This window comes from Eptesicus fuscus, chromosome 15 (genome assembly GCF_027574615.1).
Source record: "Eptesicus fuscus isolate TK198812 chromosome 15, DD_ASM_mEF_20220401, whole genome shotgun sequence".
Lineage (NCBI taxonomy): Eukaryota > Metazoa > Chordata > Mammalia > Chiroptera > Vespertilionidae > Eptesicus > Eptesicus fuscus.
In genome coordinates this window covers 61,489,798-61,505,521 of record NC_072487.1, presented here as the reverse complement: position 1 = coordinate 61,505,521, position 15,724 = coordinate 61,489,798, and the positions used below count along the sequence as shown (strand labels likewise).

At 38.9% G+C, this 15,724-nt stretch overlaps 1 protein-coding gene across 2 annotated transcripts in view; it reads left to right on the top strand.

Moving 5' to 3' along the window:
* Window positions 1-15,724, top strand: part of ECPAS (Ecm29 proteasome adaptor and scaffold) — a 98,815-nt gene that overhangs the window by 40,689 nt on the left and 42,402 nt on the right. For both annotated transcript variants that reach the window (XM_054727050.1, XM_054727051.1), the window contains 9 exons: window positions 2,563-2,644; window positions 7,057-7,176; window positions 9,058-9,143; window positions 10,030-10,108; window positions 11,926-11,975; window positions 13,004-13,070; window positions 13,161-13,283; window positions 14,543-14,646; window positions 15,045-15,168. In XM_054727050.1, the coding sequence (XP_054583025.1) occupies window positions 2,563-2,644; window positions 7,057-7,176; window positions 9,058-9,143; window positions 10,030-10,108; window positions 11,926-11,975; window positions 13,004-13,070; window positions 13,161-13,283; window positions 14,543-14,646; window positions 15,045-15,168 (835 nt within the window). The remainder of the gene's footprint in view (window positions 1-2,562; window positions 2,645-7,056; window positions 7,177-9,057; window positions 9,144-10,029; window positions 10,109-11,925; window positions 11,976-13,003; window positions 13,071-13,160; window positions 13,284-14,542; window positions 14,647-15,044; window positions 15,169-15,724) is intronic.

Genomic DNA, 15,724 nt, shown 5'->3' with positions numbered 1-15,724 from the left:
TGAATTTAAAGAACTGGTGTGTATCTATATGGAATATTATATATCTGCCAGGTAATTATCTATAACTAGAGGCCTGGTGCACGAACTTTATGTGCGCGGGGGGGGTGGGGGGGGAAGGGGGGTCCCTCAACTGGGCCTGCACCCTCTCGCAATCTGGAACGCCCTTCCGGACAAAGCTGTGGCAGCTGCGAGGGCTGAGGGCAGGCAGCCGTGGTGGCCGGCAGTGGCAGGGTTATGGGGGTGGCACCTTCCCCTGATTGGCTGGGTTGCCTCCTGCAGAGGGAGGTCAGTAGGTCATTCCCTGAGGGCTCCCAGACTGTGAGAGGGGGCAGGCCGGGCTGAGGGACACCCCCCGCCCCCCGCCGTGTGCATGAATTTTCATGCACCAGGCCTCTATAAAAATAATAAAGCAGTATGGAAATTGTCTCCAAGTACTGGCTAATTAATAAAGCAGAATACAAAATGTTATGTGCACTGATTTTAAAAATGACATGTGCAAAGAAAAAAATTGAAGATGGTTGAAAAAAATCAAATTACAGAATAGTTCTTTTCTAAAGTTATTTTAATGTTTAGTATAATAACATGCTAAAAGACAGTTGAATGTGGATAAGGAAATAAAGCTTTATAAAGGTTCCATGCATTGTAGTTTTCTCTTTCCTAAGAAACGATACAAGTAGGTGTAACAGAATAAGGAAAATAACCTCATTGTATCTATAGTTTGTTTGTTGAAATATATAAGCTAACTATGTCTGTGTGTGATGGTGGTTGGGAATGACTTACCACTAAGGGGCACGTGAAGTAGCATACAGGAGGAGTGCCTCTTGCTGATTCTCTGAATTTGGAATACTCACTTAACCTTGCCAGGCCTTGGACTCTGTGAAATAAGAAAGTTGGACTAGAATGTTCTTAACATTCTCCCCAAGTCTAAAATTCCTTCATGCTGCTTATAACTATATCTTCCTGATACCTCTTTCAAGAAATTTATTTGGTTTTGAAGTATCAAAATACTTTCCTTTAAAACTTTTCATTGTGTTTGAACTGGCTCCATTCTTTACACCATATGGTAGATTGGATTGTTGGAAATACAGATGTATTAAATATTAGTTTTGGTTTTGTCTATTAAGTGTATGCATTTTTCCATAAAATAATATAACATTGTTGAGAGGTAAAAAAATAAGTTGAGAACATTATGTAGAAAATATTTCATTTTGTTTAACAAATATTCCAAAGTATCTCTTCAAGTGATGCATCTATTGACCTATTCTTTAAAATCTACCTACGTGCCATACCTACCCACCTATTTTACATGCATAGTAAAGAAGTCTAGAAAAAGATACATAGCAAAGTTAGTGGTTACTGAAAAGGAGTAGAGGAGGGATATGGTGCACATTGTAAGGAATTTTATTTTCTATGTTTCTGAATTTTTAAAACAAACATTTACTCAGGAAACTAAAGCTAGAAAGATGCCAAGAGGAAAAGTAAAAGGAACAGTGAAAATTATCCCTAATAGTTAACCACTGTTAAGTTTTTACATTTTTTTTTTCCTAACGTGTTTTTGTCAAAAATCTCTAAACCCTACAGTATTATAAAAGAGAAACAATAGTGGAGCTTGAGGATTAGTTAGTAGTCATCAGCTGAGGAAAGATGTAGGTGAATAATAACTAAGCTATAATTACAGAATGAGTTTGAAGAAGTGGAATTGTTGATATCCAAAGAAGAGGCAAATTGACAAGCTAGGAAAGAAGCGATGGATTAGAAAAGCATTCAAAGCAGCAGGATAATTTGTGTTTGCACAAATAGAGCATATCTTGAAAGCAGAACCAATATCCAAAGGCGGAAGATAGTGTAGTTAAATCTTGCTAATCAAGTGAAATGCAAGATTGCATTATTAACTAGGTTTATAAAATGACTGGGAGCTGCTGCAGAGAGTGGGTGCCAATCACCAATCACATGATATTCTAATTCACCTTATTGTGGGGCCCAAGTAGGAATTTGTCTTAGTGACTAAAGGGTTAGATGCTAAACCTGCAAGTGTGTGCTGATAAATAAGGAAGAAGATGCTGGGAATTATAGTGGCACGATATTTGAGAAATGCAATGGGCTGCAAGCTTCCTAGGGTTGTGTCTTGAGTGGGTAAAATTTTCTTGGTCACCCTCTTCATTACTTTTGAATTTCCTCGTGAGGAATTTCCAAGTGGTTAAACAGAAGTGCCCCAGTGCTCTGTGAACAAGGGTAGGATAGCTGTGCTCTGTTGGAACTGCTCCATGGCATGGGCCCTGAGAGTGAATACAGTTTAGTGTTTGGTGCTGCGGTACCAAATTGAACCATTGGAACTCATCTACTGATCAAAGTGGAAAAAGTGACTTTTTCCCTTCTGTTTAAAAACTTGGATGAAGTTAATCCCCTTCCTTTTCTTCTCTTCTATAATGTCAGTTGCCCATTTCATTTGAGTGTTTTTAACTTTTTGTTTTTGGTAACAAATATTGGGGCTATCATTTTTTGAAATCGTTGAAGTAGGAGAAAAATAATAATTTTAACAATTTGTGTTGAAACTTTCTGTAGCTTGATTGACTGGAATAATCCTGCCATCATTAATAAGATGTACAAAGTATACCTTGGCGATATACCACTGAAGACAAAAGAGGTGGGTTGTTTTTGTGTTTTCTCACATCCTCATAAAAAGTACTTTGTTACATGAGCTCTATGTAGTTGAACATGTTTTCCTATTTATTTTTATTTAAGCTGAACCTGTGCTATAGGAAATAATAGTTTTAAGCCATGCTAGTCTAGGTAGAGTAAAATCTCCTTGTGACTTAGTTTACCTTATCTGGTCTTCTCAATTCAAGTGCTTAAATAATGTCTGGATTAGGAGTCAGTAAACTTTTTTCTGTCAGTATTTAAGGCTTTTGCTGGCCATGTGGTTGTGAGGCTGCCACTCCTCAACTCTGACATAGGTGAAAGCAGCCGTAGGCCACACACAACTTAACGAGCATGACTGTGTACCAGTAAAACTTTAGGGACACTGAAATTGGATTTCATGTAATTTTTACATATTATGAAATATTAGAGGCCCGGTGCATGAAATTCGTGCACTGGGGGGATGGAGGGGATGGGACAGGGGGTGTCCCTCAGCCCAGCCTGCACCCTCTCCAATCTGGGACCCCTCGGGGGATGTCCGACTGCTGGTTTAGGCCGATCCCTGGGACTACTGGCTCCCAACCACTCGCCTGCCTGCCAGCCTGTTCACCCCCTAACCACTCCCTGCCAGCTTCATCAACGCCTAACTGCTCCCCTGCTGGCCCGATTGCCCCCAACTGCCCTCCCCTGCAGGCCCGTTCGCCCACAACTACCCTCCCCTGCCGGCCATCTTGTGGCGGCCATCTTTGACCACATGGGAGCAGCCTTCTTGTGTGAGGGTATGAGGGTCAATTTGCATATTACCTCTTTATTACATAGGATTATTTTGATTTTTAAAATCATTTGAAAATGTAAAAACTACTCTGAACTCACAGGCCTTAATAAGACAGATGGTGGGCCAGATTTGGCCCATGGGCTGTACTTTGTTGACCCTTGGTCTAGAATCTAGAGCAGTGGTTCTCAACCTTTCTAATGCCATGACCCTTTAATACAGTTCCTCATGTTGTGGTGACCCCCAACCATAAAATTATTTTCGTTGCTACTTCATAACTGTAATTTTGCTACTGTTATGAATCGTTATTTAAATATCTGTGTTTTCCGATGGTCTTAGGCGACCCTGCTAGTGGTTCTCAACCTGTGGGTCGCGACCCACAGGTTGAGAACCGCTGCTGTAGAGCCTAAGATCATCGGAAAACACAGATATTTACATTACGATTCATTAACAGTAGCAAAATTACAGTTATGAAGTAGCAACGAAAATAATTTTATGGTTGGGGGTCACCACAACATGAACTGTATTAACCTTTTGCACTCGGATGTCGAGTGTGACTTGACATGGTTAGCATTAGAATAAAGGAATCGAGAAAAAAGCAAGCGAGTGCAAAGGGTTAAAGGGTTGCGGCATTAGAAAGGTTGAGAACCACTGATCTAGAGCAATAGGTAGGTTCTTCTGAAGCCTATAGTAAAATGTTTGCTTAATAACATAAGTTATGTTTGAAAGTGTTCCAAGTCTAAACCCAGACAGGGATTATTTGTTTGCTTATTTTTAATCTATAAAGAGTTGTTTTAAAAATTAGCTCTAGTTAGATTCAGTTGCGTGTGATATCGCAGAAAGAACAATTAATTGGGAATTCGGATTTGCCCCTACCCCCAGTGACTGCCATAATAAATGTACTGTGGAGGAGAGATTTGACTAATCACAGAACTTCTCTGGGCCTCATGCTCTTTGTGTAAAAATGAAGGGGTTGGATTAGATGAGTGATTCTCAGAGTGTGGTCCATGTACCCTTATTGGGTCACAGAGAGATTTTTAGGGGTCCATGAAGGCAAGCAATTACTGCTTTTTAAAAATTTGACTGTTACCCTAACTGGTTGGCTCAGTGGATAGAGTGTCGGCCTGCGGACTGAAAGGTCCCAGGTTCGATTCTGGTCAAGGGCATGTACCTTGGTTGCGGGCACATCCCCAGTAGGGGGTGTGCAGGAGGCAGCTGATTGATGTTTCTCTCTCCTCGATGTTTCTAACTCTCTCCCTCTCCCTTCCTCTCTGTAAAAAATCAATAAAATATATTTAAAAAAATATATTAAAAAAAATAAAAATAAAAATTTGACTGTTGATATTTGAACTGATGCTGCAAAAGCAACAGTAGGTGCAGTTGCTGGGGTCCTAGCATGAATCAAAGCTATGTCACTAAATGATATTAGCAGACATTCTATTCTTCACATATAAAAAAAGAAAAAGAATAAAACTCAGCTATACTTAAGAATATCTGATGAAGCAGTAAATATTATTTTATCTGAAGAGTAGATGGGAAAACTGTGGGTGTTGAGACACATGCTTGTCAGATATTTCTCTAAAATGAAAAAAAAATGAGACTTCAAGAAAAACAACATGATTTATTGGCACTGATAAAAATTGAGCTTTTAAGCAAAAACCAAATTTTGGAAAATGTGTATTCATTAGAATGAGCTTGATAACTTGTCAGAACTTCCTGACTTTTCTGATGAGATTGGTGGTGGTGTTTTCCTTTCTGGAAGTCTTATAATGCAACATACGCTTACAGTAAGTGAGTCAGTATTTTCCAGATGACCTCTGATGTTACAGAAGCATACAAGGGTACTTAGATAGACCAGAGGGGTTTAGTATAACCGAGTATGCAAAAGTTCAAGGATTTCAAGTCCAAATGGCAGCTCACCTGTAACAAGTGAATGCTTATCAGATTTTGGTGTAGTATCATAGAGTATCCACAATTACCTGAAAAGTCTAAAATTATCTCCACTTTTCCATCCATATTTGTGTGAAGCTGTTTTTTTAAAATATTATTTAACTGAAACAACATATCACAACAGATTTAATGCAGAAGATAAAAGAATCCAGCCCTCTACTGTTAATGTAAACAGTGAAGAGATTTACAGAAAGTCCTATCTAATAAAAGAGTAATATGCAAATTGACCATACCTCCGCCATGCCCACAAGTCAATCAGGAGCGAATATGCAAATAAACCCAACCAAGGTGGCCACGGAGAGCAGGAGGGAGGCTTGGGTTTCCCTGGCAATGGAGGAAGCCAAGCTTTCCGCCTGCCCTTGCCGGCCTAGGCCTCCACTCAATGCTACAAAGTTTCAATGATAGAAGATAAATAAATCCCAACAAAAATGACTGCAGCCACAGAGCTGGAGAGAGCAGGAGGCTAGGGTTGCCCCCAGCGATGGAGGAAGCCAAGCTTTCTGCACACCTTGGCCGGCCTAGGCCTCCACTCCAGGCTACAAAGTTTCAATGATAGAAGATAAATAAATCCCAACCGAAATGGCTGCTGCCAAGGAGTGAGCAGAAGGCTTAGCTCTGCTCTAGGCTACAAAGTTTCAATTGTAGAAGATACATAAATCCCAGATACCAGGGCCTCCACTTGGGTCGCCAGGGGGCGTGGCTGGCCTGCAAACCACCACAGGCCCATTGCCCAGGCTGCCCCACGCCCCAAGGGAACCCCCACCCTGATCCGGGACACCCTTCAGGGCAAACCAGCTGGCCCCCACCCATGCACCAGGCCTCTATCCTATCTAATAAAAGAGTAATATGCAGATTGACCATCACTCCAAAACGTAAGATGGCTGCCCCCATGTGGTCAAAGATCCTGCCCCCATGTGGACACAAGATGGTGACCACAAGATGGCCAGCAGGGGAGAGCAGTTGGGAGGGACCAGGCCTGCAAGGGAGGGCAGTTGGGGACAATTTAGCCTGCAGGGGAGGGCAGTTAGGGGTGACCAGGCCGGCAGAGGAGGGAAGTTGGGGGTGACCAGGCCTGCAGAAAAGGGCAGTTAGGGGCAATCAGGCTGGTAGGGGAGCAGTTAGGCGTTAATCAGGCTGGCAGGCAGAAGTGGTTAGGGCCAATCAGGAAGGCAGGCAGTCGAGCAGTTGGGAGCCAGCAGTCCTGGATTGTGAAAGGGATGTCCAACTGCCTGTTTAGGCCCGATCCCACCGGGCAGTCGGACATGCCTCGAGGGGTCCCAGATTGGAGAGGGTGCAGGCTGGGCTGAGGGACATCCCTGCCCCGCCCCGTGCATGAATTTCGTGCACCGGGCCTCTAGTATTAAATAATGCCACTCTGTCAGTACAGTCTTTTGTTTTGAAAAATACATTTTTCTTAAAAATTTTATTTATGAAAAAATATACTAGTAATAGATTTATTAATACTATTTTTAAGTGAATAAGTATTTAAAATATATCACTTTTAACTTAATTTATTAAATATTGGTAGGCATTCCACTATAAACAAAAGCTCTTTGAAATCTTTAGTAACTTTTTAAGAGTGTAAAAGGGATTTTGAAACAAGATTGAGATCACTGATTTAGATGCTCTCTCATGACTTTTTTTCACTTCACAGTAATTTTGAAATGGTAAGTTATAATCCAAAATATTTTTGACAGGGAGCAGTTCTGAAGCCAGAGCTGAAAAGGGACCCCGTCAGTACAAGAGTCAAGTTAAAGATTGTCCCCCATCTTCTTCGTTCCAGACAAGCTGCAGAAACGTTCCCAGCTAACATTCAGGTAATTTGTTCTTTCCAGAGAAAACGGCCTGTTTACAACTTTTATGTCTCTTTACTTAAAGAAGTGCGTTAATGGATCTTCAGGAGGTAGGTTGATGTAGACTTCTTAGCGTCTCTCCTTCGGAAGGCTTATTTGTTTAAGTGGCTACTTCTTCCTTCTAGATGATAAAACTTTTGTTCCCAGTATCTGGTACCCTAATATTTTACTAATTTCAAGTACCTGTTATATGTCTCTAGAGAAACATAAAATTATCAGAGCTGCTTCCATTTCACTTTCCAAGTACTGTTTCCCAGACAGTGTCTTGATAATTTTGGTTTCAGAAAATTTGGTTGTGGTAACACTGCATTGTATAATAAGCAGCAAGAATTTTGTGCCAAAATATTCATAGCCATCCTGTAGGTATACACTTTATTTGTAGTTTTTTATGTCTTTAAAATAGGTCCTAAATTTTTGTACATTCAAAGACAAACTCACTGTCCATCACCTGTAAACATTCTTCCTTTTTTAATATTCCCATTTCTAATGATGGATTACTATTCTCCTACAAAGTTGGCCCTACCCCTTTTTTCTCCATCTGTCAATCACAGAAACCTTTAAAGGTAGCTTCTTACCAGAGACCAATAGTTTTAACTAGACACATGTTACCTCATCTTGATTTTGAACATATGAAAGAAACTCACACAATTCTTTGCATATGTGTGCAGCATGAATTTTATTTCCCCCCACAAAACAGTGTTCTAATTAATCCTTTGCTTCTATTATCTGACCATATTATTCTATATAATATAGCATTATCACATTAATTTTCTTCAAATGTAGCACTTGATTATATATTGTTCTATGTCATTTTATTTATTTTTAAATATATTTTTATTGATTTCAGAGAGGAAGGGAGAGAGGGAGAACGAGATATAAACATCAATGATGAGAGAGAATCATTGACCCGCTGCTTCTTGCACACCCAACACTGGGGATCAAGCCCATATCCTGGGCATGTGCCGTGACCTCCTGGTTCATAGGTTGATGCTCAACTACTGAGCCACACTGCCTGTGCTGTTCTGTCATTTTAAATGTATGTACTTGACTCCTTAACAAGATTGAGTGCCCTGATAGCAATGCTTATCTTTTTTATATCTCACAGTACCTTGTGGAGTGTTGATTATACAGCAGATGCTCAATAGTATGTCCAGTCACTTGTTATTATTAAGTAAGGTCAGAATACTGTTAATAGTTTCAGGAAATAGTATGAGGGATTTTTTCTTTTGAAGTGTAAGACTATCTTTCCCATAAAAAGTAGGAGTTTGAGGAGTTTAGATTTCTTTGATATTGATGTTTAATGTCAACCCTCTGGATATTCTACAGTCCTCATCTACTATATATTTTTGCTGTCTAGACATGACTACATAATACATGGAGCACCTATACCCTGTCTGTACACTTTAGAATGCTTTAATTTCGATATTTCCCATGACGCTTTTTGTATAACTTGTTCTGAATGACTATATGTAATTAAGAAACCTAATTCCCCCAAAATGATCTCATCTGCTAGTGTCCTCTGTGTGGCGTGGAGTGGCAGGGTGGTGGCCCATGGCAGCGTGAACTCTATGTGACTTCCTAGTGGTAGACCCCAAAGTTTTGCAGACTTGTCAGATCAGTCAGATCAGCCATCATATTTGTCACTCCACAGACTATTGATTGGGATTACTGATTGGCTTCCTAAGTTTATCAGCTAAAATGTATACATATATTAAAAAGAACTACATTAGTTTTGGAAGAGTAAGGTGTAGTGCAAAAGATGTGCTGTTGAGTCCTAATAGTTGAGAATAGTCAATTTCTATTCTTATTAATTGTTGTTCTTGACCACTAGTTTCTTTCTCATAGGTGGTGTATGATGGACTTTTTGGTACAAATACAAATTCCAAATTAAGAACGTTATCTCTGCAATTCGTGCATCACATTTGTATAACGTAAGTTTTTCAAACTATCCTATCTAATAAAATAGTAATATGCAAATTGACCATCACTACAACACACAAGATGGCTGCCCCCATGTGGACACAAGATGGTGACCACAAGATGGCCAGCAGGGGAGAGCAGTTGGGAGGGACCAGGCCTGCAAGGGAGGGCAGTTGTGGGTGATCAGGCCAGCAGGGGAGGGCAGTTAGGGGTGACCAGGCTGGCAGAGGAGGGAAGTTGGGGGCGACTGGGCCGGCAGGGAAGGGCAGTTTGGAGGGACCCAGGCCTGCAGGGGAGAGCAGTTGGGGGGAACCAGGCTTGATGGGGAGGGCAGTTGGGGGGGGACCAGGCCTGCAGAGGAGGGCAGTTGGGGGTGACCAGGCCTGCAGGGGAGGGCAGTTAGGGGTGACCAGGCTTGCAGGGGAGGGCAGTTAGGGGCAAACAGGCTGGCAGGGGAGCAGTTAGGCATCAATCAGGCTGGCAGGGGAGTGGTTAGGGGGTGATCAGGCTGGTAGGCAGAAGCGGTTAGGGGCAATCAGGAAGGCAGGCAGGTGAGCAGTTGGGAGCCAGCAGTCCTGGATTGTGAGAGAGATCCCAGATTGGAGAGGGTGCAGGCTGGGCTGAGGGACACACCCCTCTGTGCACAAATTTCGTGCACTGGGCCTCTAGTTTGACTATAAAGTTTTCAAACTGTTGGAGTGATCAAATGATTAAAATATATCTTATCTAGAAAGAAATCATGTTTGCTAATCTTTTAAAAATTTCAGATTTTATTAGATTAATTTATTTCAGTTGTTTCTAATTATTTTAAGTATCTGAAAATATATGTAATTATGAGAGTCTTATCTTGCTTTGTGTTTGTGTGTGTGTGTGTGTTTGTTGTTTTATTTTTTGAAGTTGTCCAGAAATCAAGATTAAGCCATTAGGTCCAATGCTTTTGAATGGCCTCACCAAGCTAATCAATGAGTATAAAGAAGTAAGTAACTTAACTCAAATTTTGTTAACATTTTATATTTTAAAGTATTTTCTATTATAAACTTTCCTAGTCTTCTACATGTTGATTTAGTTAGTTACAGTTTGATACTGTTCCATCGTTTCTTAACATTTTTACTTGAAGTGGTGCAAATTGCAGAAATTACTGTAATCTTTTTCTTTTGGAAATAAGTGTTAAAACTGATATGAATCTTGAGGGGTCTTATCACTTTTTTAAATAACATTTTAAAAAACAAATACATTTTATTCTATTTTTAGGCACTGTGTAAAAATGGAATGAAAAGAATTAAATTTTATTTTATAATTTATTTCTATATGGGTCTTTTGAATTTGCTTATATATTGAGAAACAGTGTTAATTCTTAGGGTCTGAGATATTACTGATTCAGAATTCTGTCAAAACATGCATTCAGTAAATTTTTGATTCCTTAAGATAAGCCAGATGAGGACTCTTTGGGTTGTAGCATTTCGAATCCCATTGTTAGTCCATGCAATATCACTCTTACCATCTCCAGTATTTCAGGGGAATTTACTTAAACAAATAAAGTCTCAAGAACTCTAGTTAGCATTATCTTCCTAAGTCTTAGTTAAATGTGAATGCATGTTTGCAATAGCATAGTGATTAAGATTTTGCCACTTGGAGTTAGAATTGAGTTCAAATCCTAGTTTTGCTTTTTGGTGAGTTACTTGCTTTTTTGGACCTTTGATTTTTATTAGAAAAATGAAAATAATACCATTTAGTTGAGTTATTGTGAACATTAAATGAAATATGCACATAAGTTATTCAGCACAATGAAGGCACCTTAGTAGATATTATTATTGGTCAAAAGCTGTTAATTAGTTGTGCAGTTATGCAGTTGAGCTTTGGGGGCAGTGTTGGGCCTGGCTGTCCTGTCTTCTATTGAATTGTGCTTGTGTGGTTTTTAAGGCCTAGGAACCAGATTATTTTTATGGCATACATAGTCAGATGCTTTGGATGTTGGTAGATAGTAAAATGCTTTGGGGCTTTTTAGGAGAATTTATATATTTAAAAATAGATTAGAGAGGCCAGATAAACCACAGGGTCCTAATCCCCTTACTTGCAGGTGACACCTGCATGTCTTCCCAATGATGAATCCATGAAGTTGAATCCATAAGAGTGGTCATCTAGGTGTGGGAGAGTGAATCCTACGTTAAGTGTACAGACTTCAGCTCACACAAATGTTATTTTTTTCTTAGTAATCAGACAAACAATTGGTTTCCATTAAACCATGTAACATTTCTTTGAGGAGGCAATCTCACTAACTTACTTGATGACTGTGATCCCTTTAATTTTTTATAGTGGAAGACATGAGAAGTGCAGATTTTATAGGAATTGCTCACTGCAATTTTGGGTGAAAAAGGGAGGATCTTACTTAGATTGTTAGATGAGTGCTGAATTTTCTAATAAGTTAATAAACTTTTCCTAATGTGTTGAAGATGAATTTTGGTGTTTGCAGGTTACATAGTGTTGAAAAGATCCTGAACTTAGCACCAGCTAAGAACCTTTTCATATATGACCACTGCATTTTCTTTTGGGAGTGAGTTGGGGATAAAAGGTTTTATTTGTTTTTCCCTTTAATTAGTGTGATGAATTCTGGGTTTAGACTTGTTCTGTTTGTTTTGTTCGGATGCTAATATCATGCAGTTAGGTAGAGTGAGACCAGGTTTATCAAGGAGTAAAGTAATGCATGTAATTGCAGCAAAAGGTTTTGCCGTTTACTGTGTTTTTGTTTTTTTTGTGTCTGTTTTTGTTCTTTTTTTTTTTCTTCTTAATTTCAAGGACCCTAAGCTACTGTCAATGGCATATTCAGCTGTTGGAAAACTCTCCAGGTGAGTAAATTCTTTTTCAGTGAGAGATATCCTGTTGTATACTAAGAAAAGTTATGTGTCATTTAATAATGGATGGAGAATAAGTTTGTTTGATTCTGAAAGGAAATGCATTTAATGGCCATAGATTGTTTAGAAATGTCTTCCTTGTAGCAGGAAAATTATATGAGAAATTTTAATTTGCACTTAAAGATATGTTACCATGTTAAATAGTAGTCTTGAAATGAATTTTGAACTGGATTGTGTCATGATAGGTTACATTTTCTTGTATGCTAGAAACATTTGACCTCAGGTGTTCTTGTTGCTATTTACTATTAGTCTTTATAATCCCCATAATCAAGGTTTGCTAGTGATTCTCTTTTCTGATAGTATTATATTAGGATTCTGAGTGGCCCGGTTTCCAAAGATGGATTTTTTTCTTCTGCTTAGTATGCTTTCCTCCTTCCAGTTCCTCCTGGTTTCCTTTCCTTCACTATATTTCAAAGCAGGGAGGTAGAGGTCAGCATCCTCAGTGGCACCAGGTGCTACTTTTAGTCCTGATGCACGTTCTGCTTTGGCCTGTGTAGACTAGGTCTTGCTCTTCTTTCTATGCAGGGGAGGAAACTTTAGGGTTCAGAAAACTGCCCGAGATCAGCTGATACAGCGCAGACTTATCAGCACACCTTGTCCATTGTCTGTTGGTATGAAGTAACAAAGCCCCTTATCACACTAGCCTTTAGTTTAAATAGCAATTTAGTCTTAATTATCTGTTTTCTTTATATTAAAATCAGAAATATTAACTGAATGCATGGAATATAATGAAGAAAATATCTGGATAATGTGTCTATTAGTCAAGGGTTACTTGGATTAAATAGCTGAAGTATTAAATTTTTATTTATAAAAATATTTGGCTCTTTGGGTAAGTAATCTAATGATGCTGACATGATGTCCAGAGATGAAATTGCAGGTTCAGGAAAATTTGTATTTAATTTCATTTTCTTCCATGTTATGGAAATTTATGATAATAAAGGTAGTCTTGTATTTTCTTACAGTCGAATGCCCCATTTGTTCACTAAGGATATAGCTCTTGTGCAGCAGCTCTTTGAAGCCCTGTGCAAGGTAGGGAAACACCTGGCCAGTTTCTGCTTTCTGCTTGGATGCTCACCTGGAAACCCAATAAGGAGGGAAACACTTTTTATTCTCTTTTAGGAAGAGCCCGAGACTCGACTTGCTATTCAAGAAGCATTATCTATGATGGTTGGAGCTTATAGTACTTTGGAAGGAGCACAGCGAACCCTCATGGAGGCACTTGTGGCTTCATATTTGATAAAGGTAGGTCCAAACAAACTATGTGAACTCTAATGGCTGGTAGTATATGCATCTTACTTTAAAAAAAAAAAAATGTTTATTGATTTCAAAGAGAAAGGGAGACGGAGAGCTAGAAACATCAATGATGAGAGAGACTCATTGATTGACTGCCTCCCCTATTCCCTACACTGAGGATTGAGCCAGCGTCCCGGGCATGTGCCCTGACCAGGAATCGAACCATGACTTTCCGTTTCATAGGTAGATGTTCAACCACTGAGCCACACCAGCTGAGCTAGATTCTGATTTTCTGGTTGAACTTTGTATTCATAGATTATTAGTCTATTTAGGTTAACTTAATATACATATGTAATTGAAACTTTGCTTTGGAGTCAGTTTTAACTTTAGAACTAATCTGAAAAAGCATGAGATATTTTGCTTCAAATTTGTAGGGATTCCAAGTAAACTATATTCCCTGCAAAATATCTGAATTTGACTCATGTGACTTTGAGTTTGAGAGTTGGGGAAAAATAGGTTGTGGCGAGAAACTTTCACGGTGACCTTGGTCCCAAGGTTGGGTTGAGGATGTGCATGTATAGAGAGAAAGTCTCTGGCTGTGGTCTTTGTGGGTTTTCCTGCTTTCTTTGAAAGATCCTCTTAGATCAGTAGTTCTCAAACTTCCTAATGCCGTGACCCTTTAATACAGTTCCTCATGTTGTGGTGACCCCAACCATAAAATTATTTTCGTTGCTACTTCATAACTGTAATTTTGCTACTGTTAATGAATCGTAATGTAAATATCTGTGTTTTCCGATGGTCTTAGGCGACCCTGCTAGCGGTTATCAACCTGTGGGTCGTGACCCACAGGTTGAGAACCACTGCTGTAGAGCCTAAGATCATCAGAAAACACAGATATTTACATTACGATTCATTAACAGTAGCAAAATTACAGTTATGAAGTAGCAACGAAAATAATTTTATGGTTGGGGGTCACCACAACATGAGGAACTGTATTAAAGGGTTGCGGCATTAGAAAGGTTGAGAACCACTGCCTTAGATCATAGAAGTACTTTTTAAGTAATATCACTATCTAAAGACTTTTAAGCAACATGGTCAAAGATCTTGCACAATTGCTTTGTCTTGATTTTGTTTTAGACATATTTATTGAAATAGCAAATTAACTTTTGATTGTATATAATTAATATGCCTTATCCTGACTAGAATGAGTTATTGGTAATTATTTTTAATCTGTGGGTGTTTTCTGTGTGTGTTTGTATGTCATATAGCCTGAAGTTCAAGTTCGACAGGTGGCTGTGAAATTTGCCAGCACAGTGTTTCCCTCAGATCATATACCTTCCAGATATTTGCTCTTACTAGCTGCAGGAGATCCGTAAGTTTTAAAAGGTGTTAATTTTGAATTTGGGTTCATTTTAAATTTATTCAAGCATTACTAAAATTATGTTTGAAATGTTGGTCTATGGAATTTAGAAGCAATTTATTAAAGAGTTAAAAAGTATGTCTCTTTGTATGATATAAAAATCTGTCTCATTTTTTTTTTCACTTGTGGGTAAAATTCAAAAATGCAAGCCACATGACTTCAAATCTCAAGAAATTGCCAAAAAGAAGTAATTTCTTATAATGTATCTTATGACCCTGCTTAGATAGCCAAGAATATATTTGAGGCGTTTTCTCAAAACTTCAGCTGCCAAATAAAATTGCTATTCTTTGTCTTCAAATGATTATTCTACAATTGGTGAAATTGATTTTTTATTCTTATTTGTCTGAAAGACGGGAAGAAGTCCATGGAGAAGCACAGCGAGTATTAAGGTGTCTTCCTGGTAAAAACAGAAAAGAAAGTGCTTCTAAGCAGATGCCTTCTTTCCCAGAAATGGTATATTATATCCAAGAAAAGGTAAGGCATTGGACTTCAGATAATTAGTTTGAGTTATATAATGGATGATGAAATTAAACATACATATTTTAGGTGACACCTTTAAAATGTTATCATCATTAAGTATTGAATAGTAGTGCTGAAGCCGGTTTGGCTCAGTGGATAGAGCGTCGGCCTGCGGACTGAAGGGTCCCGGGTTCGATTCCGGTCAAGGGCATGTATCTTGGTTGCGGGCACGTCCCCAGTGGGGAGTGTGCAGGAGGCAGCTGATTGATGTTTCTCTCTCATCGATGTTTCTGGCTCTCTATCTCTCTCCCTTTCTCTCTGTGAAAAATCAATAAAAAAAAAAAGTATTGAATAGTAGTAACAGTTCTAACAGTGTCAATATTTACAATATGAGGAAGGTACAAAATGAAGAGAAAAAATTTATTTTCAAATGTAATTGATCTCTTTTGACCAAATCTAAATTGGTTGCAATTTCTTTTATCTTCAACACTTCGGCTGTATTTTGCAATTTGTTCCCTTGGTATGACATGCTTAAAAATACATCTCCTTTTTATTTTTAATGACATTACTT